The sequence below is a fragment of the Melanerpes formicivorus genome, unplaced genomic scaffold (assembly GCF_026170545.1).
Source record: "Melanerpes formicivorus ecotype bairdi unplaced genomic scaffold, bMelFor1.0.p_v2 SCAF_2988, whole genome shotgun sequence".
NCBI lineage: Eukaryota > Metazoa > Chordata > Aves > Piciformes > Picidae > Melanerpes > Melanerpes formicivorus.
This window is the reverse complement of record NW_027145339.1, coordinates 522-22,876: the sequence shown is the minus strand read 5'-3', so window position 1 is coordinate 22,876 and position 22,355 is coordinate 522. Positions and strand designations below refer to the sequence as shown.

Sequence of the window (22,355 nt, the reverse complement as noted above, 5' to 3'; positions counted from 1 at the left end):
CACGCTGGGGGGGGGCGGTGACACGCTGGGGGAGGCGGTGACACGCTGGGGGAGGCGGTGACACGCTGGAGGGGGGCGGTGACACGCTGAGGGGGGCGGTGACACGCTGGAGGGGGGGCGGTGACACGCTGGAGGGGGGCGGTGACACGCTGGAGGGGGGCGGTGACACGCTGGAGGGGGGCGGTGACACGCTGGGGGGGGCGGTGACACGCTGGGGGGGGGCGGTGACACGCTGGGGGGGGCGGTGACACGCTGGGGGGGGCGGTGACACGCTGGGGGGGGCGGTGACACGCTGGGGGGGGCGGTGACACGCTGGGGGGGGGCGGTGACACGCTGGGGGGGGCGGTGACACGCTGGGGGGGGGCGGTGACACGCTGGGGGGGGGCGGTGACACGCTGGGGGGGGCGGTGACACGCTGGGGGGGGCGGTGACACGCTGGGGGGGCGGTGACACGCTGGGGGGGGCGGTGACACGCTGGGGGGGCGGTGACACGCTGGGGGGGCGGTGACACGCTGGGGGGGCGGTGACACGCTGGGGGGGCGGTGACACGCTGGGGGGGGCGGTGACACGCTGGGGGGGGCGGTGACACGCTGGGGGGGGGCGGTGACACGCTGGGGGGGGCGGTGACACGCTGGGGGGGCGGTGCCACGCTGGGGAGGCGGTGACACGCTGGAGGGGGGCGGTGACACGCTGAGGGGGCGGTGACACGCTGGAGGGGGGCGGTGACACGCTGGGGAGGCGGTGACACGCTGGAGGGGGGCGGTGACACGCTGAGGGGGCGGTGCCACGCTGAGGGGGCGGTGCCTGCGTTGTCACCTCACTCTCAGCTTTCCATTGGGTTTTATTCCCCTCCAAGACAACACGTTGAGTTCAGAGCAGCTGAGGAGCCCTGGGGAACACCTGTACAGAAATGTTCCTCCAAGAGCTGTCAGAAAAACGTTCGTTCCGCCAGCAGGCAGCTCTGGCTTCAGAGCAAAAGCCTTCTGTGATCATTCTGTTTAGCTCAGCACCAGCTGCAGCCGTCGGTATTACCAAACTACACAGTAATGGCCTCCTCCCGGTGCCCTCCCGGTCCCAACAGTTTCCCCCCACCAAAGGACTGGCAGAGAACTGGAAGCGACTGGGAAGCAGATCCGGGCTAGGGCGCAGGCGCCGGATCCATAGCGACGCTCGAGTCAAGCTCTCCGCTCTCCCCCTAAGAATTTTCGAGCATTCAGCGCAGTTAGGCTGCAGAAATCAGCTCCCCCGGGGCGGCACACGCCACGGCACGGCTGCACTGCCGGCCGTTACACACCGGGTGGCAGCACTGAGCACCTTCCTGGGCGTGGGCAGCAGCCGGGCCCCCACGTGGGTTTTATTTTCCAATGCTAAAAGCCTTTTAGAAGCAGAGAGGGCAGACAGGGGTCGTTTCCAAAGCTTTCTTACGCACCAGTCACTCCAAGCCCTCCCTCTCCAGCTGCAAACCAGAGGTTTGCCTCCGCCTCGCCTCACCCCAGTACTTACACTTTTAAAGATAGTGTGGTCCCCTCGGAGAATTTTCAGCACTTTAGGGGGGGGCCCCCAGCCCTCGCTCACCTGCTCCTCTGCTGCAGCAGCCCCCTGCCCCACGTGGCAGAACCAGCCCACCCACAATCCCCCCACTCCCTTTGATTCACCCCCAAAAAGGCACAAAATAAAGCAAACTGCCCAGCCAGCACCTCCTGCCTTTCACAGCAAGGACTGAACATTGCAGCTTTGGCCAAGACTATCAGCCCAAAGGAAGGCCTGGCCCCTGAGGAACTAAATGCAAGTGAACTATCTGACACCACCACAGTCCTGTGAATGTTGCAAAGCAGTAGTGCATGCAGTATAATAATTCGAAAGTTAAGGGCTGCTCAAGCTTTACACAAAGTATCCTATTCAGTTTTGGGTTCCACTTAACACAAAGTAAAAGTATAAAAGGTCAGAGGGAAAGCCAACTCTACCTCTGAACTACAGCAAGAAATACTGGAATCAAGGGGCCCTTTCTTCTGCTACTAATAGATGAAGAGAACATGAAAACTGATGGGCTAAACCAACAGGGCAAGATTAGAATAACTAGTAGAGAGAACGGAAGATACAAAGCTTCAACTACATCTGTTTAGCAACGACTCCTACCAGATAACTTCCATGCCATAACTTTACTGAATTCAAACAAGCCAGCTGGCGAAGCGTCTCGCTTACAGGCGGCCGACGAGGACACGCGCAGAAGGAAGAGGCGAGGGAACAAGTCCTGAGCTTTGCTGCAGGCTGTCCTGCGGCTTCCCCTACCGACTCTTTCCCGTACACCACCGCAGAATGAGTTGGGTGAATTTTGTCTCAAACCCATTAAACCCTTTGGTGGTTTCAGCTTCCCGAGGATGTGTCGGCACAAGTCCTTGTCGGGGCACCGCAAACAGGGAGAGACAAAGCTCCGAGATCCAGGAAGAGGACGGCTGAGCAGACACTTCTAAAAGAGAGAAACTTCATCAGCTGAACCTCACACTTCTCCCAGCTTTGCAACAGCAAAGAACTTTGTGAACAACACAGTGGTGCTCCTAAGGAGGTCACCAGCTTGCAAGTTACAGGAGAAATAAAAACCTTTTTATTACAGAAGCACTGGCAAAAATTTACGGACAGGAACAGCAGACGAGGAAATTCTGCAATTGAGCTAACGATAGACATCAGGCCTAGGATCTGGCTACCCTGACAAAGGATGCCAACAGGACAGAGTGAGGCCTCAGCAGCACTCCCAAAAAGCCCCACAGAGAGCCACAGGCTCTGGCCCGTGCCCCACCTACGGGCCGGCCCTCCTGGCAGCAGCGCAACACCACCTCTTCAGGAGCCCAGGGACTGACCTCAGCCCCCTAAGGGCCAGGCAAGGTTGGTTCCTGTTAGCTGCCTAAAGCAGCCTCCCCAGCCCTGCTTACAGGGACCTTGGGCTGCTGCTGGGGACAGAAGGGGGAATGGAGGGCTCCACAACTCGTCACACAGACCCCGAGTACAGGGCTGTTAAGCTGACAGGGTGCCAAGGGAACAGGCTGCCATGAAGGCACAGACCCAGGCCCTGAACTACAGGGTGGGTCACCTTGCCGCAGCAACACGACCCAGCGGCTTCGCTGTGTCCGACGAATAAAAGGAGGAAGTTCCACAGGAACAGAAGGGAAAACCTTTTCACTGTGTGTGCCAGAGCCCTGGAGCAGGCTGCCCAGAGAGTTAGTGGAGTCTCTGGAGACATTCAAAACCTGCCCCAGGTGATCCTGCACTGGCACAGGGGTTGGACCGGATGCTATTTTGGGGTCCCTTCCAACCCCTAACACTCAGTGATTCTGTGATTAGCTATGCTGGTGACAGAGTCTCACTGAGTGCTCTTTAAAATGTTTTTCTTTTCTTTCAGCCTAGGAGTTTCATATTTAAATAGACCTTCTGCTCTGTCTTCCCCCTTCCTTCTTCCATCTTGCGTCTAAACACTAGGAGAGCTTGATGAGCTGTATCCTGGGCGTCCCAACGTAACACATCTCAACTGCATACATGGATTTTGTAATCTTTTGCCCCATTGCTTGCACAGGGTGGATTAAGTTCATTACTTAGAGCTTGTCAGGACAGCTGTTGAAGTGTCCTGTGCAATGCAGGAGGAGTTGAATCCCATAGGAAACCACATTACTGTGCTTTGTCAGCCTGGTTATGGTCAGAAACCTCCTTCATTTTTTTTTTTCTCTTAAACAGATATATCACATGAGTCCCCAGAATTAATTTGCCTCTTCTCATAATTATTTCTTTAAAACTGTCTTAGAAGTGTCTCTGTCCTTCCCTCTCTCTAGATACTGGCCTCCTGAGCCCATGGCAGACTTGCACAGAGCTACTGCGAGCACCACTCTGCACGGCCTCTGGGGGGCTTTCAAGCACAGGCACCCCTGGAGAATCCAAACCTAACCTTGCAGCTGGCCTTAGAGCTCCTCTTTGGAAAACTGTCGCTGCCAGGGCCCACAAACCCAACATCCTCTGTCGGCAAACCGGATGTAAGGGCTGAAAAGTGTCAACAGAAACTGTAATTGGATGGCCCAGGAAGATCCTGCCGGTCTGAACGCAGACCTGGAATGCACCAAGAAACTCTGTTAGCAACTTTGTGTGTGTGTGTACATAGCTTTAGCAGTAACAAAGCAGAACCGATTCCCAAAAGGTTTTCACTGCATTCCCAGGGCAAGTAGAGGCTTGCTCTAGCTGTAGTTAATACCTAGAAATTCCTATCAAAATCTTTGCAGCACAAGAAGAAAAAAACCAAAACAACCAAACCACAAACTGCTTTATATTATTAAGTAGGAACTCGAAATCCCACAAGAATTGTGGGGGTTTTTTATGACAAATTATTCCTTTTCTTTTTTCCTTCTTTTGGTGTCATACCACGTAGTACACATTCACCACCTAACTGAATGTCACAGTCGTGATTCAAAGCCAAGCAAGACAAAGTGTATCAAGGGAAAGAAAAGAGAGAGAAAGCTAAAGAATTCTCCTCCTCTTCACTTTTCCCCTTGAGAGATCCAACACTACAGGAAGGCAGGCCTGAATTTCACGAGCTCTGGGATTCAGATGAGCTCGGGAAATCATTTGGTTTGCACTTCATGGCTCCTGTGTTCAGCTGTAGAACGACCTCCTTGCAACATGAAATACGGGCTTCTGGAACTGGAGCATCTATCCCACTGAGACTTCCACGACCTTGTGTCCAAACCCTAATTACACGTCAATTCAATTGTTCACAGCTTTTACCACAGGTCAGTCTTAGCACCTGAGTTTCTGAGCCTGGATGAGACATCCTGCTGTCTGGCTCTGAGCTCAGGAGAACATGCCAAGCTGCTGGCTACCTGCAGACATCACATCAATAGGACTGAATTGGCTCACCTTTATCTTTCCAACAGGCAGCGCCTCTCTGAATGCTGGATTCACATGAGCGTGCCTAAGGCAGATGACACAAGCAGGCTCCGTGTCCGGCACAGCCCTGAGGGCACTCGCCAGCTAGCAAACAAGCATCACACAGCAGGATGTGGGGGAAGACAACTGGAAGGGTAAAAGTGAGAAAACTCATGGGTAGGAATAATAGTAATAGCAATAATAAGAACAGTAGAAGTCCTAAGGAGGATAAGGAATGGAAATGAACGCTGTTGCTCACCGTCAGCTGAGTGAGGTTAATCCAGCCCTGGAGAGTAGTCCACCGGCCAACCTGCCCTCCAGTCTTCTGGCTGAGCGTGCGGCACAGCCTTGCCAACTTGGAAAATCCTCGCTGAGTATGCAATGCGCTCAGCGGGAATTAAAACGTCCCTGCATTATCAACGCTGTTTGCAGCACAAATCCAAACCCACCCCGAGACACCCCCAGCTCCCACGGGAGCCTGCAGAGACCTCCCACAGGGTCCGTCGGAGGTGCCCAGCTGCCTCCACAAGACCCTTCACCCTTTCAGATCACCCCACGAGAACTTTACGTATCCCCAGACCCTTTTAGGTGCCCCCAGACCTCCTCCGTCACCCCCAAAAGCCGTGCGGATGTCCCCAGATCACCTTCAGACGCCGGAAGGAACACACCTGGGAGTCCCGGGCCGGCAGCGACACCGGAAACCGCACTGCAAGCTCCCCGAATGCGCCAGGACCCCTTGCCCCGCCAAAGGACGGCGGTTCGCAGGCACCCTGGGGCACAGAACGGCGTCAGGCGCCGAAGCAGGGCTCTCTGTGACCGGCCCTGTGCCAAAGCTGCACAGCGCGGCGCCCGCAGGCACGCCGTAACAGCGGGGCAGAGCCCGCGAGGAGGGCGCGTGCGCGGGACCGGACGCGCTGCGGCGCAGGCGCTGGATCCATAGCGACGCTCGCGACGCTACCACACCGGCGGGAACAGAGGCTGGCTAGGGCTCCGACCGGCTTCTTCTCCTTCTTTGGAGACTTTCAGGACCCGTCTGTATGCCTGTTTAAACCGTGCCTGATGCCACGTCAATAAAAGGTGAAAAAAAAACAAACCCCAATGTCTTTGGGGTATTCAGGGCATAAAACTGTAAAGATGAGGCAAGATGCTATACAGCTGTCAACAAGCTTCGATCTCGCTAATGTACAGAAGCGTGCTCACTGCAGTCAAGCGTCAGAACTGTAGCCTGCCAGTGGCACATATAAATGAAAAGTTGTTTCCATCGGTACTTTGAGAGACCTGAGATAGCCGGTGGTCCTGGGGACACGGCCAGCCCCTATCCCTCAGAGTCACTCCCCCTCTCCGTGAGAGGAGGAATGCCTGGATGAGGACGCTGCCCAGGCGGAAAGGCTGAGGAAACCGCTGACACCTCGTAAGCAGAGGAGAGAAAAAAAGCAGTGCGCGCCCTCAGCTCCCGCCCTAGTTTCCCAGCCTAAGGCCGGGCGCTGGCACACCCCTCCGCGGGCTGCCGCGGAAGCCGCAAGCACCGCGCATGTGCCAGGGCGCCCGACCCCGCTGCGCCTGCGCGCTGCTCCCTGCCCGCAGCATCCGGGTCCCACCGGCAGCTGCGGGCCCGGTCCCTGCTCCCCTCACTCGTGCGCTGTCCCTCGCTCTCTCTGCCCCGCTGCAGCTGCCGGAGTTCTTGGGTCTCGCCGGGCCGCGGGCGGAGGACAGGATCCACTGCAGAATGGCCACAGCCCCGCGCGGTGAGCGACTCTTGTAGGGCCGCGGCGGGTGCGGCCCAGGGCGGGGCCTGGGGCGGTGACGGCGTGGGGCCGGGGGCGGGGCCTGGGGCTGCGGCGGGGTTCCGGGACCGCCCCACCGGCAGCCGCCGTCCCCGACTTCGGGATATCGTTGCGCTGTCTGCAGCGGTGTCCCTTGGGTTAAGTGCAGCTGCCTGGAGGTTGTGCCTTTAGCACAGAGGCTGCTGCAGGGCCCACAGGAGAGAGGCGGAGCGGGGTGCGGGCTAAGGACCGCTGCCCTTGAGGAGCTTCCCTGAGCACGGCTTGGGTTATTGGAGCAGGGCTGGAGTGGGTTCTGGCACGTGCCAAGCCGTTATGTGTACAGTCAGACATCTTATAGTTTCATAGTTTCATAGTTTCATTCAGGGTTGGAAGGGACCACAAGGATCATCTAGTTCCAACCCCCCTGCCATGGGTAGGGACACCCCACACTACATCAGGCTGCCCAGAGCCTCATCCAGCCTGGGCTTAAACACCTCCAGGAACGGGGCCTCGACCACCTCCCTGGACAACACATTCCAGGGTTTCACCACTCATGGTGAAGAACCTCCTCCTCACATCTAGCCTGAATCTCCCCACCTCCAGCTTCATTCCATTCCCCCTAGTCCTATCACTACCTGAGATCCTGAGAAGTCCTTCCCCAGCCTTCCTGTAGGCCCCCTTCAGATACTGGAAGGCCACAATTAGGTCACCTGGGAGCCTTCTCTTCTGCAGACTGAACAGCCCCAACTCCTTCAGTCTGTCCTCATAGGAGAGGTGCTCCAGCCCTCTGATGATCCTTGTGGCCCTTCTCTGGACACGTTCCAGCACCTCCACATCCCTCTTGTAATAGGGGCTCCAGAACTGGACACAGTACTCCAGGTGGGGTCTCACCAGGGCTGAGTAGAGGGGGAGGATCACCTCCCTCGACCTGCTAGCCACACTTCTCCTGTATGCCAAAGATGTGCTCCTGTGCTATTTAAACGAGTAGATTATGGAAGCTACTTGCATAAAATACATGGCATTTTGCACAGGCATTAGGTGGACGTGCAGTATTCACATACTCGAATGTGAGTCTCATGCGTAGTGGTTCAAGGGCTGTTTGTGCTTATGGTGGGGTATGGAGCTATTGATGTGCTCTTGTGGCCAAGAAGACCAGTGGAATCCTGGGCTGGATTAGAAAGACTCTGGCTAGTAGGTCGAGAGAGGTTCTCCTCCCCCTCTATTCTTCTCTGCTGAGGCCACATCTGGAATATTGTGTCCAGTTCGGGGTATCGGGGAGCTGCCTCAAAGAGTCCATGACAGAGCCACAAAGATGATGGAGTGGAGCATCTCCCTTATGAGGAAAGGCTGAGGGAGCTGGGTGTCTTTAGCTTGAAGGAGACTGAGGGGTGACCTCAACCATGTTTATAAAGATGTGAAGGGCAGTGTGGGGAGGATGGAGCCCAGCTGTGCTCAGGAATGTGCAATGATTGGACGAAGGGCAGTGACTGCAACCTGGAGCAGAGGAGATTCAGCATGAACATAAGGAAAAGCTTTTTCACTGTAAGGGTGACAATACTGGAGCAGGCTGCCCAGAGAGGTTGTGGATTCTCCTTCACTTGAAGACATTCAAAACCTGCCTGGATGCATTCCTATGTGATCTGCTCTGGCAGGGGGATCAGACTAGATGATCTTGAGAGGTCCCTTCCAACCCCTAACATCCTGTGATTCTGTGTGTTTCGGTGTAATTTGACTGTCATGTTGAATATTCTAGTCAAAAAGTAGGAGATTGTAAGAGTGATGTAGTGGGAAGCTGTTAGAAGTGAATGCCTCTAGGCTTGGGAAGAACAGAGGTTGTTTTGTTAATGAAGAAATTAATTACGTCTTTCAAAATTAAAAATGTGATGACTTTCTAAGCTATTAGGTATATAAACCCATGTTTTCAGCTAGAGAACAATTCTGGTGACTTCTGTAAAGAAAATAACCTTGACTCTTACAGTGGCAGTGCAATCCAAGAGAGGGAGGTAAGTACCTTCTCACAACCATAACTATGTTTAATACATAAAGCCGCTGGAAGTGTTTCTGTTTGCTTACATTGTACATTTAAAATGCTTTTGGTTTGTTTATAATGGGAGCTTGGGTTCTGGGTATCCACTGCTTTTGATGCTGTGGTGAAATACAGCATGAAATGCCTTTCTCAGTTGAACTAGAGCTGTAATACAGAAACACAGCTGGAGAAAATAATATCTTGTCACTGCAGAAAACAGTCTGAAAAAGGAAGCAAGTCTGTAAATTCTTTATTGTTGTGATCACACCTGTAGCAGGGTTTAGACCACTGAAGGTTGGATCTAGAGAGCTCTGAATAGCAGTTTATAAAATGCCAGGTAATATTTTATGTGTTTTTAACAGAAGAAAAAAAATTGTATAAGCTTTACTTAAGGTGGTTCATCATGTATAATGATAGGTAGATCGCAGCTAAAGACATTTAAGTGATAATCTATAAGGTTTAAAAAAAAAAAAAAGAAGTTTTATGTCTTCACTTTTTCTCATGCAAGTCCTTCCTGTTGGAATATGAGACTCTTTATGGTATATATATGTTTTATTTTACTTTTTTTTTTTTTCCCCAGAAAATGCTTTATTTAAACATGTTACTCTGTTTTCTCTTTTTCAGAATTGCCCCCTGTTCCTTCTACATCAAGGTCAAGCTTTGCAGAATTCTCAGTTAGGGAGCGAATGAGAGAGAAACTAAAAGCAGCACGGGTGAGAATCCTTCAGAAGTCGAGTTTGGTTGACTTCAAAATTACAAGTACCACCCAGTTCATTTTGCTTCCTTAGTGCTGTGTGACTCTGAAATGAGATATGTGGAGGTTTATTTCTAATGCCAAAACAATATTCAGTTCACCGGTGGATTTTCCAGTGTATTTCTATTGCTGTGTTTTTTCTAAACTTTATGTTGTTTGCAATAATATAAAGTCGTCATTATATTATAATTCAAAGGATACAATCATCACAAGATCCTTCTGTGTTTCTGTCAAAAATTCATAGACTATTTTAGAACCACTGGATTTCCTTGTAAGCTTACTGAGCATTTTAATAAGAGGTATTAACAGCTAGGTCTGTAAAATCACTTAAGATGATTGTATAGTTAAAAGACTCTGTCCCTGACACAAAGATGCACAAGTTGTTGAGTTCCTAGGAATTATTGCAGCTTTGGTCTTATTATATTTCTGTTCTAGATAAGCTTATTTGTTGTTTTTATTTACTTAGTCAAAAGCAGAAATTAATTCACTGCGAGAAGACCCTAGTCCACAACCAAGGAGTTTGAAAAGCATCAGAGAAAGGAAAATAGATGTCAGGCTGGATAAAGAAGTAAGAAGCTGCATTGGGTCTTGCTGTTCTGATAATTAGAGGGTGAATGTGAAACATGAAAGAAATCAAGGACTATGTATTTTCTTGAAGATTTATTTCATTTATATTAATTTCATCAAAACTATACTATTGTTTGAGGTAGTAACTAGGAAAGAACCTGTCTGATTATTGCTTCTAGTGTACATATTTAATAGTAATTGTTTGCTTTCATTATAGCATAGCTGTCATGTGAAACTTCTGTCATGTACATGTTCATGACTTCTCTTGCTTAAGATGACTTGGAAGTAGTTAAAAGTTCCTACAACAGGAAGGACCACTGTTTAGAGCTGTGTATACATTTGCACAGTGCAATTGCTAAAGGATGGATATTAACTTTGTATCATTGTACTATATTGCATTTCATTGCTACTATTTTGTATCGGGGTGTGGTTTGTTGTTTTTCTAATATCAGCATGTTCTTAATTAGAAAATGAATTTTGTCTTAAAATGATAGCAAAGGCTTTGCCTGTGCAGAGCTTGCACCCAGATATTCTTCAGGATTCACGGAGAGAAAATATGTTCCAATGAATGTGTGCCCGGGAAATAACAGCATGTAGCAGTAACCTTTTTATCAGGAATTCCAAACAATGTCAGTTAGCTAACGTGCTTATCTAGGGGAGAATTGCCTAATCATATAGATTGTGGGGAAGTTTTTTGGCAGTGTTTTCTATTAAAAATAATTGTCATAGCTTTCAGTTAAGTAGTATTATTCTAATGTGTTTGGATTAAGAACACGTGGATTAAGAAGATCTTATTCAAGTTGGTTATTAATTCTGTGTGTCTTTAAAATTGTATTGAATGCTACCAGTTAGCAGTTAAAGCAGTTTACGGATTAACACATTGATCTTTATTGGCCACAAAATGCTACTGTTAATCCTTTTACTAGAGGGGCTTTTACTAAGGGGGCTTGGGTCCTTCAGAGTCAAAATGCCATTAGAAATTTATCTTCATATCATTCACCTGTATATTTTCATTGTGGCCAGGAATTAAACTTTAGCGCTTCTCGTTCACAAATTGTCTACAGTTAAAACAATAAACTGGTTGAAATTACGCCAGGTAACTTTTTTGAACGAAATGCTGCAAGAAGTATTTAATGCATCCTTTTAAAGTTTAAGTCACTTTCATCATTTGGATAAGTTCTCTTTGAGACAAGATAATTATTATCCTGTGACAAGTGTTTCATGCATGCTGTTATTGCTATTATTAATAATAAAAGATTATTAATCTTCGAAGACTTGCCCTAAATTTCTTACAAATGTCACATTAAGGTGTCTTTGTCTTATTTTCTTAGTTTCAGCATGATTTTCCTTCTGCTGAAGAATCATATAATTTCTTTACCTTCAATTTTGATCCTGAACCAGAGGGCATGAGTGCTGGAGCCAGGAAAAGGAACGGATTAAACAAAGAAGAGGAGGCAGAAGAAGAATACATAGAAACCCATGAGGATGAACAGGAGGAGGGTGAAATGGTGTGAGCTGTAGACACATATTTTTATTCTGATTTCTTGAATTAATTGTAGTCATCTAATAGAGAATTGTGGTAATGGTGGCAATGAGCAGTGTGAGCAATCTGGCAGTGTAGGCCTAGAGCCTGACATGGTGGTAGGCCGTGTCCATCATGGGTGCGGAAGCGGCTAGCAGTGCAGCAGAATAGTGCCGTGCCTGCGCCCTGTAACCAAAGCAGGACACTGGTAGCCATAAACACAGAGAGTTATCTTGGAATAACAGGATGCACACATGCATCAACAATCTCGCATGTCATTACTATTTTAACCAATAACCAATAGTAGTGTGTGGTCACTCGTGAGGGACCAATGAAGCTATGCCAGCAATGCCCTCCGAGTTTATATAAGTTGTAAAGGTTTTCTTAATACGCACTTCTTACTAGCCTGTCAACTCTACTGTCCGCTCTGTACTATGCTTGCATAAATAATTGAACAACAGTGAAGCAATAAAGGAACAATACAAGATCATATTGATCAGCTGTATTGATTCCAATCTCCGTCGTCCATAGCGAATGACATTTGTTTTCTTGAAAATTCTGAAAGTACACTGCATTTTAAGAATCAGATGAGCTAACACAGACATTTGCACTTAAACTCTAGGATGAAGATACACATCTAGTTAAAGATGATGATTTATTTATTATAAGCAAGACAGACAAAGATTTTCTGGTAATGAAACCTGCTGATTGTGAAAGCTACTCAGAACAACTGAAAAGGGAAAAAGAATTTCTCTTCATTCCCAGCATGCTGGCAGGTATGAAGATTGAGCTGGTGCATTTCATTCCTGGATTTTGCATCACGTCGCATTCTTCGAGCTGCTGAAAAATCTTGTCTCTGGCAGTAGAGAGAGATTTACTTGTAGTTCCCTGACACTGATCATCCAGTCAAGTCTGAAAAGGTGTGACAAAATAGATTAACTAGGAAGATGCACACCTCAGCAGGTCACCAGCTAGTATGCTGGCAAGTGAGCTCAGGGCACATTAGTTGCTCTGGAATAATTACCTTGGTGCTGTCTAGAGTGAATGAAAGATGGTTGGCCCTCCTTTCACAGGGGTTTAGCTACTATGTTATTTAGCATATGCAAGAGGTTACTGGGTACACACATTAAGGTACTGAGAGTGGCTCGTGTGATGTACAGTGTAACTTACACTGTTTCTTCACTTGGCCACATCTTTGTTTTTTTCCATGCGGCTAGTTTATCACTTGTCAAGAGTCATGTAAGTAACATAAAGCTACTATTTTCTTGCTTTGCAATTCAAGGGGCCCTTTTCCCAAAATCTGATTTTGTGAATTGGAAATAGTCAACACCAATCATGTCTCTGATCTTTTTGCCTTATTCCCACAGAATGGTAAAGTCTGACAAAATTGCTTTAGAATATCACTTGCTATTTAATATTAGAAGTGGAAGAGACCAAAAGGAGTCTCTGGGTGGTTTCTGCTATAATGGTATCAGCACAGCTTGCATTGCAATGTTAAAATAATTGCCTCTGATTTTTTGTGTCTTCTAATGTAGTTCTGATTGCTTCCAGTATGGTCCACTGTGTTAAGATTTAGTACACAACTTTCATTGTAACCCTCAATATATCCTCTTCCTGTTTTGAGATTGCTTCTTGAAAAACTCAGTCTGTACACACCAGTGAAATAATCCTGCAGGCTTTACAGGGTTCCACTTGCTGTTACTGGACTAACATGAGCTTTATGCGTGTATTTTGTACAAGAGTAGCTTAAGCAAAATAGTAACATTTGGATTAATCTGTGTTGAAGTTTCACTTTATATGGCAAAGGCTTAGAAATGTTTGTCCTGTCAGTTGTAGCTACAAGCAGTTTTCAAACTGTTATGCAAGCAACCATTAAAACTAAACTGCACTAAGTTATTTGAATTATTTTTTGGTGAAGAAACATTTAACTGTTTAGAAGACATGTGACACATTTATGATAGATTTAAACTGTGGATTTGTCCTTGTAGTGGGTTGAGAGAGAAGGCCCAGCTCTCCCTCCCCCACAAAAGGATCTGTTTTGATTATTTTATTTTTTTTTATTTTTAATGAGTTAGGAAAATATTTATGACAGCATGCTTTAATATGCAACGCCTTCATTTTAAGAGCACAGGCTCTTAGAGAATTAATAAACTAGCACCACAGTTAAAAGATATTTTACATACTTTCTATTTAATTTCTCACTAGTACCCACTTCTGAGAAGATGCCTGGAAACATGCAGCCTAGGTACCCTGAGGATGAGGGTCTTTACGCAGGAGAAAGGCCCTTTGTATCACAGTCTAATCAAAATATTTTAGAAAACAGAATACTCAGGCAAGAGCAAGTAAGTCACCTCTACTTTCTTAGCTGTCTTTCAAAAACTTTTTATTTAGCAGTATTCTGTTACAGTTAAGTAGGTGGTGGTCATGGTAATACGAGGCTTTCATCTTTAAAACATAAGCAAATGTGGATTTTTTTAGGAGTATCCCAATAGTCAGAGCACCAGACTGGGTCATAGAAATCTGGTGTCTTTGCCTGACTTTGGTCATAGCCTCCTGGGGAGCAAATCTCTTCATGTGTCTGTGACAGAGTTTAGTTGCCACTACAATAGTAGTAATTATAAATTACTTTTTAAATAAAATGCTGAGAGGGTAGACGTATGTATAAAGGTTTAGACAAGAACTGAGCAGTGTTGTTATTTACTAGAAGATCATAACAGAAAGGAGCAATATGGAATGGCTGTTTTCTGTGTCCACTGAAGATAATATGAAGTAATAGGCTTTGTAGAAATTACTGATCAGACTGTAAGAGTAATGATGTACTGAAACTGATGTAGATTATCTTGTCTTACTCTGTTGTTGTTTTTGTTTTCTGTAATTGAATGTTGAGGGGAAAAATCAGTCTAAAGTTTATGCAGGCTCTTTGTCTTTTGATTTCGAAACTTATCTGTAGCATATTTGAAGACACCATTTTGATGTCACAGAAAAATTCTGATTAATTCAGTTGCAAACAATTCATAGTCACTTTTTCTTCTGTAATTCCTTTTCATAAGAATTACAACTTTGCAAGTTATTTCTGTAAAGTAAGAAACAATATAAAACTCTGGTTTTATTTGTAGGGGAAAGAGTGGTTTGGTGAAGATGGCAAAGTGTTAGCATTGCCAAATCCTATTAAACAGTCTTCTACTAGGCCTCCAATATTGTCATTGGAAGAAGGCATTACACCAGAATTTGAAACAGTGTATAGAAAGGTAACCATATTTCATGTGTGATTCCTGAGTTCTTCTGTACCAGAAACGCTGGTGAGGTGAAGGGTTTTATGCTAAGAACCATGAATACTAACTGCTTTTTGGGGTTCCACAACTGGTCTTTAAGTATGCTCCACTTTTTCAAGTATACTCCACCTGCATCTTTTTGTAAAGGAATGCTTAAAAAAATAATGCATAAAAAAGGATGAAGGGCTTAGCTGATGGTACTGGTTAAAATAGTAAAAGGAAAGTTTATGAGTCACTAAGGTCTCTGAGGGAGCCTTAGATGTTCTCATGCCAAAGCAGCGTAGTTCCTGTGTTAGAGTATTGTGAAGCTCCTCTTGGTAGAAGGTGGTAGGCAAGACGGGGTGATCAGGATAGAGGGGCTCTCTGCAGCTTAACAGAGACATAATTGAAGAGCATGTATATGATGGTTACTCTGGAGAAATTTCATCACTGTAAAGTAACTCTTAACATGTGATTTGCTGATGTAGAAAACAATTGAGTTTTAAGTATATTGCATCAGTTCAGATCTTTTTTTGTTTTTCCATCAACCACAGCATACCTACACTGGCAAACAGCAGTTGCAGTATGCAGTCAGTACAAATCAAAGTAGAGTCCAATTAAAACCATTCAGCATACTTTAAGCAAGCTTTAATTGTTCTGCTTCTTAGCACTTTATTACCCACTTGGAAAAACTATGGCTTTTTAGGTTTCAAAGTAGATTGTTCTTTTGGGACACACAGCATTTCTGTCTGCTGCTAGTGATACAGATTTGAATGCTGCCTTTTAATTGATGGTGGTTACAAACATGGAATTCTCAGGATGCATCCAGTACCTGCAGACTTCTGCAGGGTCTTTCTGCATACAGGAAAAGAGGTTGCAGCTTAGATCATAGTAAGGATAGGCCAAGAGAGCTTAGGTTTCAAGAGCACCATAGATTCATAGAGTGAATGACCCTAAAGATCATCTAGGTCCAACCATGTTTACATGAATAGTGACATAAATACCCAAAGCACTCTAGAACGTAAGACTTTAAGCTCAGAGAGTCCTTTATGGGCAGAAAACAGTGTAAGCATAAGGAATTAAGGCTGCTGGATTTATGTCAGACTGCGTCATATTAAACATTTTGATGTGTAACTGAACGTAGAAGGACCAGGTGGACTTAAGTGTTTCATGGCCATTTATACCAGTCCTGTGAAAGAGCAATGCAACCGCTGCGTTCCCTTATCCAACACTCTTTTGCCAGTTCATATGAAGGGACTGCAACAAGCGCTACATAAGTAACAACTTCTGTTCTGATACCAGTATATCTCTGATGAATGCCTTCTGAAGAATTCCAAGAGGGGAGCAGCAGTAGTCAGGCACAAAGCACTGCTAATTCTCTTCTGATTTCAGTAACCTGAGGATAAGCCATGGTAGCCTTTTGGTTGCAACACATTGAAGCATACTCTTTTAAGCTTTGTTGCTGAAGGCCTGCACTGAGCTATGTGGATGTGAATTTCTCTGGCATTTAAGATGAGGATGCAAATACTGTATTTCCTCTTCTGCACAATCCAAATGGTCTACACAAAAAGCTGCTCCCTCAGAGTTGACCTGTTTATCTTAGGTCTCAGTTCTAAAAGGAAATAAGGTGATACTAAGCCAACAAGCACAACCAGAACCAGCAGTCTTTTCTTTACCCATTTCAGTGACGTTTATCGTCATCACTCAGCAAGACCTGTGGGCAAGCAGATGACCTCTTAATTCAGCCTCATGGGCTGTCAAAATTCTGTTGTACACAGTACCCGTGGTGGTTTTATGCCACCCACTTGTCAATAAAGCAAAGAGGTTACCAGCGAAGCCTTTACAATTTAAGGCTCAGTAGTTAGATGTAGGTAGTGCTAAATGGGTATTTTTTGGTCACAAAGCCTCTTTACAAGATTGTGTTTTTTTCAGGGCTTGCAAATCCATTTTATTCTTTTCTTTCAGGCAATAAAAATGACAGCTGCCCATCAGTATCTTGTTGGACCTGGGGACTGCCAGGGGCCATTCCAATTGGATATTGATATTTCTGGACTAATATTCACCCATCATCCCTGTTTTAGCCGTGAGCATGTGTTAGCAGCTAAACTGGCTCAGTTATACGATCAGTATTTAGCAAGGCGGCAGAAGAATCTTACCAAACTTCTCACAGACAAGGTATTTCTGTTCTGCTGTTATAGCTTATTGAGAGAGTGATGTGACATTTTAAGGTAAAAGATGAATTTGTTTCTTCAGAGTAGAGTGATGACATTCTAATTGTATGTAATGAATGATGCTTTGTCAGAAGGTGAATACCTATGTGTTTCACTTGGGTGTCAATTAGAATGTCATCCTGAGGAATCAGGACCTCATACACTTGGTAAAACCCTGTAAATAGAGAATCATGACAATTCAGAGTTTTCTGTTATGTAGTAATTACCTCTTTCATGTCAACATGCATTTCCAGGCACTGTATGCCTCATAAATATCAAACTGTCTCTTAATTGTTTGTTTGTTCGTTTAAGCTTCATGCTTTGAGGAATGCTGTGCAGTGTAGTGTAGATGATGGTGGTGCTGGTGTTCCTAGGCCTGTGGCACAGCAGAGCATACCTGAGTACAAAATTGAGATCAGGTAGGTATGGATTCATTATATCATTTTTTTAACAGAAATGTGTTCCTTTTTTTCCTTTCCATGCTGATACAGAATGTGATTCATGTCAGACTTTAAAATTCCCCTGTAAGTAGCTCTAGAAGAATTTTAGGGGCTTGAGAGTTCTTACTAAACAAGTTGAGTTAAAAAAAAATCAAGCAAAGCAAACATTAAGAGAGTATAGCTTGAGCTGAAATTTTAATTCAAGAGTTCTAGTTTGATTATCTTTCATTAATTAGTTTACTGCTGTTTTACACAATTAAATCTCACTTTCAGGATTCAGTAGACATCAGCTGGATGCATGCTAGCTCTCACAACAATGCAAGTGATGTAACTTTTTTGAGCAGACTAACGCCCTATTTTGTTCCAGCTTCCTCCTCATGACACAAGTGTTCTTGATGCATTTCCCATTCTTAGGTATTTTGGTCATGTTTTTGCCAATGCATTAATATTTTTGTTTTACAAGGTTACAGTTCTTATTCTTGGACAGTAAGCGGGTAGTGAAAATGATAATATACTTTTGGCTTGGTAGTCAAAAGTATTATTTTTGCAAATGGACAGTAGTGACCTGTAAGTGTAGGCAGGATGATAAAAGCCTAAGTTATTTTGGAGATCTGAGCTGAACAGTTGTTGAATTAGTAAATACTTAAAAATCAGAAACTCTTTCACAGTCTTAAAGTAAGCAGTAAGGTATTTAAATATATACAAGTTTAGACTGTAATGGGTCACATGGTAATACGGTATTGAAAAAAAATGATGTTTTTTTAATTACAATTTTACTTTCAGCCTTGCTGCTGCTCATGCTAATACATCCACTCACACTCTTAGTTTGGGAATCGCTTCTTCAGATTTTGATCCTTCAAGTATCCATTATCATAGTATCATAGTATCAGTCAGGGTTGGAAGGGACCAGAAGGATCATCTACTTGCAACCCCCCTGTCATGGGCAGGGACACCCCACACTAGATCAGGCTGGCCAGAGCCTCATCCAGCCTGGGCTTAAACACCTCCAGGGACGGGGCCTCAACTGCCTTCCCGGACAACCCATTCCAGGGCTTCACCACTCTCATGGTGAAGAACTTCCTCCTCACATCCAACCTGAACTTTCCCACCTCCAGCTTCATTCCATTCCCCCTAGTCCTATCACTACCTGAGATCCTGAGAAGTCCCTCCCCAGCCTTCCTGTAGACCCCCTTCTGGAAGGCCACAATGAGGTCACCTGGGAGCCTTCTCTTCTCCAGACTGAACAGCCCCAACTCCTTCAGTCTGTCCTCGTAGGAGAGGTGCTCCAGCCCTCTGATCATCCTCGTGGCCCTTCTCTGGACACGCTCCAGCACGTCCATATCCCTCTTGTAATAGGGGCTCCAGAACTGGACACAGTACTCCAGGTGGGGTCTCACCAGCGCTGAGTAGAGGGGGAGAATCACCTCCCTTGACCTGCTGGCCACACTTATCTTGTGCAGGACATAGAGATAATGTATTGTTTTATACTAAAGGACAAGCTCTTCCTTCCAGCAAAACAAGGAGTAGCTTTTATTAATATTTTGTTAGCACATCTGGTGGAGGACTTGGAGCAGGCAGTGTGCTCCATTCAGTGCCAGTTACTGTACAGTACCTTGGAGCTCTCGCCATGGAAAGCATGAGGATAGTAATGAAGAGGTTCACTGTGGGAATGATTTCTTGGGTTTCAACATCAACCCTGAGGCTTGCTTGATGGTTCATTCTAATTAGATAGAATATTCCTTCTGGGTATCTTAAGTATTTTTCTGTGTCTTGAGTGCTTTGGTTTGGTGTCACAGTATTATGAATCAGGAGGAACTCGTCTGAAACTGGTGAGATCCGTGCTGTGTTAGTAATGTAGATGAGCTTGGCTGGGATTGTTCTGGGGCTTTTCATATCCGTAGTTACTTCTGGCTACAGCTTTGTTGTTGGAAGCTGTTACACATATGAGGCTCAGATGTGCTCAGGAATTTTTACTGTCATGGTCTTTAATATTAATTTGGACATGTAAAACATCTGAACTGCCTTGTCTGTCTTTTAATATTGCATTTCCCTGATGGTTGGTGCAGTGCTCTCATGAGAAATTACAGATGTGAAGAGTGTAGCATGAAAAATAAGCTAATTGTTTCCTCCACCCTCCAATAACATCACCGGTGTGTACTCCTTACTGTCTGAAGATCAGAGCTATAGTTTTCCATCTGTTTGAGCAAGAAATGTTACCTGAATACAGAGAACTTTTGCAAATTGCTAATTTCAGCCCTACTCTTCTTACTTGCTGAGGAGGAAGTCGGCCTATGCTGCACGCCGCTGCTTTCAGGCTATTCTGGCTGACGTGTTTTAGCAGAGGTGATTTTCCGAGCGGTCCTGCTTGCAAACTGACTACCTCAGATTAGTGCAATTACTGACCTATGTGTTCCTATATCTTTAAGCTTCACCTTCTAGCTTCATCTGGTAGGCGAGGAAAAGGTCATTAAGCTGCATGGCTAAGTAATCAAGCTGCTAGCTAATGAAGTAGAGAAATTACTCAGATTGTTTTCTAAAAAGTCTGGATTTTTTCTTTATTATTTTTACTAAATCTATTTATGCTTTTAAATAGCGTAAGATGTATTTCTTCTCTCAGCTCCACCTCAGCCTCCCTATCTTCCACATTACCCGAATATTCCAAGTAGTCACATGTCAGTTTACATCTCCCATTTTTTTATGTGGTTTAAATCATGTTGTTTTTACTAGGCATGTTTAGCTACCAAGATAGAATCGGAAAGAGTCTGTGTTCATGCTACACAGATGCTTACTTTGAAAGTGCGTGTTGGTTATTAAAACTGCTAACGAATAGCTCTTTGGAAAAAGACTGGAGGGTGGAAATGGGAAATACCAATGGCGGGGAGGGGGGAAGCTCTGTTAATTTTCTTTGTGTTAAGAATCTCGTAGGGCTGTCAGAGGAATCAGATTACTTCATACTTCATCTCTGCAGGTCCCTATTAAGAGACCTAGAAGCATGTTAGGTTTAAAACATACTTTGTAGTATGCAATTGTAATAAGCCTTATTTCAGAGCAGCAGTGTAGGCTTCCTGTGCTATTGTTTACATGAATTGACTTTAAAATGTTTCTAATGCTGTACAGCTATAGCAAGCATTTCAGAAAACTTGGTGATCTCTAGAGAAGGAACTGTAATTGAAATCAGCTTGTCCAGAATGCAGGGGACTAAGAGCAGAGAAAGAAATCAAATCCTGCCATCTTCACAGAATCACCAAGGTTGGAAGAGACCTCAAAGATCATCAAATCCAACCTGTCACCACAGACCCCATGACTAAACCATGGCACCAACTGCCATGTCCAATCCCCTCTTGAATACCTCCAGGAATGGTGACTCGACCACCTCCCTGGGAAGCCCATTCCAATGGCTGACAAATCTCTCAGTGAAGAACTTCTCCTCACCTCGAGCCTAAGCTTCCCCTGGCACAGCTTGAGACTGTGTCCTCTTGTTCTGGTGCTGGTTGCTTCAAGTCTGGGTTTCATGCTCCTTGGATTTAAACCTCTGCAGCCATTAATCAAATTGAAACCCACATCACTTTGGCTGTTGGTATGGCAAGTTTTCACTCTGTTATTCAACTGAGTTACACAATTCTGATTGCTTTTGTGCATATGTGTATATATTTCTAGGCAAACCAGAAGACTTCGTGATGCCGAAGAAGAAAAAGACAGAATGTTGCTCAAGAGCATTATAAAAGTTTGGAAACAGATTAAATCTCTCCGTGACTTTCAGAAGTTTACTAACACCCCCCTGAAACTTTATTTGAGGAAGTATGTTTTTATAACACTTTTTATACATCGTTTGCCAGCACTGGGGTTTCAATATGATTAGTCAGCTTGGGAACATAGAATTCTGATATGAAGGATGCAACAGTGAGAATTTGAGTAGTGCCTGGCACTGTTTGAGTCTGCTGCTGTTCTTCTTGAGTTTGGGGAAGAAGGAAAGTTGAAATAGCAAATTACTGTAACAGAAAGGATTTTCTATGGGCTAAAGAGTGAAGAAAATGAATTATATTCACTCCAGATAGCCTAAGAGTTGAGAGCAGATAGTAACTATCTATGCTAGTATTTTAAAATAGAACATACTTTTGATATAATAAAATCAATTCATGGAGAAGTAAGAATTTGTTATATATTACAGACTAAATTGTGGGCCTTATGTTAATTTGTGCAAGATGTTGATTACTGTTGTTTTGAAGGGAAGAGGCTGATCGGAGATTAGATGAAAAAGCATATGAAGCAGAAATTCAGGCTGAGATAAGTGAATTACTAGAAGAACATATGGAAGAATATGAAAAGAAAATGGAGGAGTATAAAACTGAGCTACAAGAGTGGAAATCTTGGAAGAAGGTGCAGGTTGGTTTAAATCTCTTTGTTTCACAAAAATATAAAATTATTACCATGTGTGTTCAAATCAGGTCATCCCCGGGCAGTCCATTCCAATGGGCAATCACTCTCTCTGTGTAAAACTTCCTCCTGACCTCCAGCCTGAACTTCCCCTGGCGCAGCCTGAGACTGTGTCCTCTTGTTCTGGTGCTGGCTGCCAGGGAGAAGAGACCAACCTCTGCCTGTTTACAACCCCCCTTCAGGTAGTTGTAGAGAGCAATAAGGTCACCCCTGAGTCTCCTCCTCTCCAGGCTAAGCAGCCCCAGCTCCCTCAGCCTCTCCTCACAGGGCTGTGTTCCAAGCCCCTCACCAACTTCGTTGCCCTTCTCTGGACTCGTTCCAGCAAGTCAACCTCCTTCCTAAACTGAGGGGCCCAGAACTGGACACAGGACTGAAGGTGTGGCCTAACCAGTGCAGTGTACAGGGGCAGAATGACCTCCCTGCTCCTGCTGGCCACACTGTTCTTAATGCAGGCCAGGATGCCATTGGCCCTCTTGGCTGCCTGGG

The 22,355-nt window shown here is 45.4% G+C and overlaps 1 protein-coding gene across 1 annotated transcript; it reads left to right on the top strand.

Annotated features, from left to right (window-relative positions):
• Positions 1-6,433: 6,433 nt before the first annotated feature.
• On the top strand, positions 6,434-21,818 carry LOC137440422 (coiled-coil and C2 domain-containing protein 2A-like; the record flags this gene model as incomplete). Its single annotated transcript, XM_068136687.1, has 11 exons — positions 6,434-6,647; positions 9,316-9,404; positions 9,912-10,013; positions 11,344-11,520; positions 12,157-12,310; positions 13,740-13,876; positions 14,651-14,782; positions 16,751-16,960; positions 17,308-17,414; positions 21,093-21,233; positions 21,662-21,818. Coding segments are annotated over exons 1-11 (1,620 nt in total), but the record flags the coding sequence as incomplete, so codon positions are not given.
• Positions 21,819-22,355: the final 537 nt, after the last annotated feature.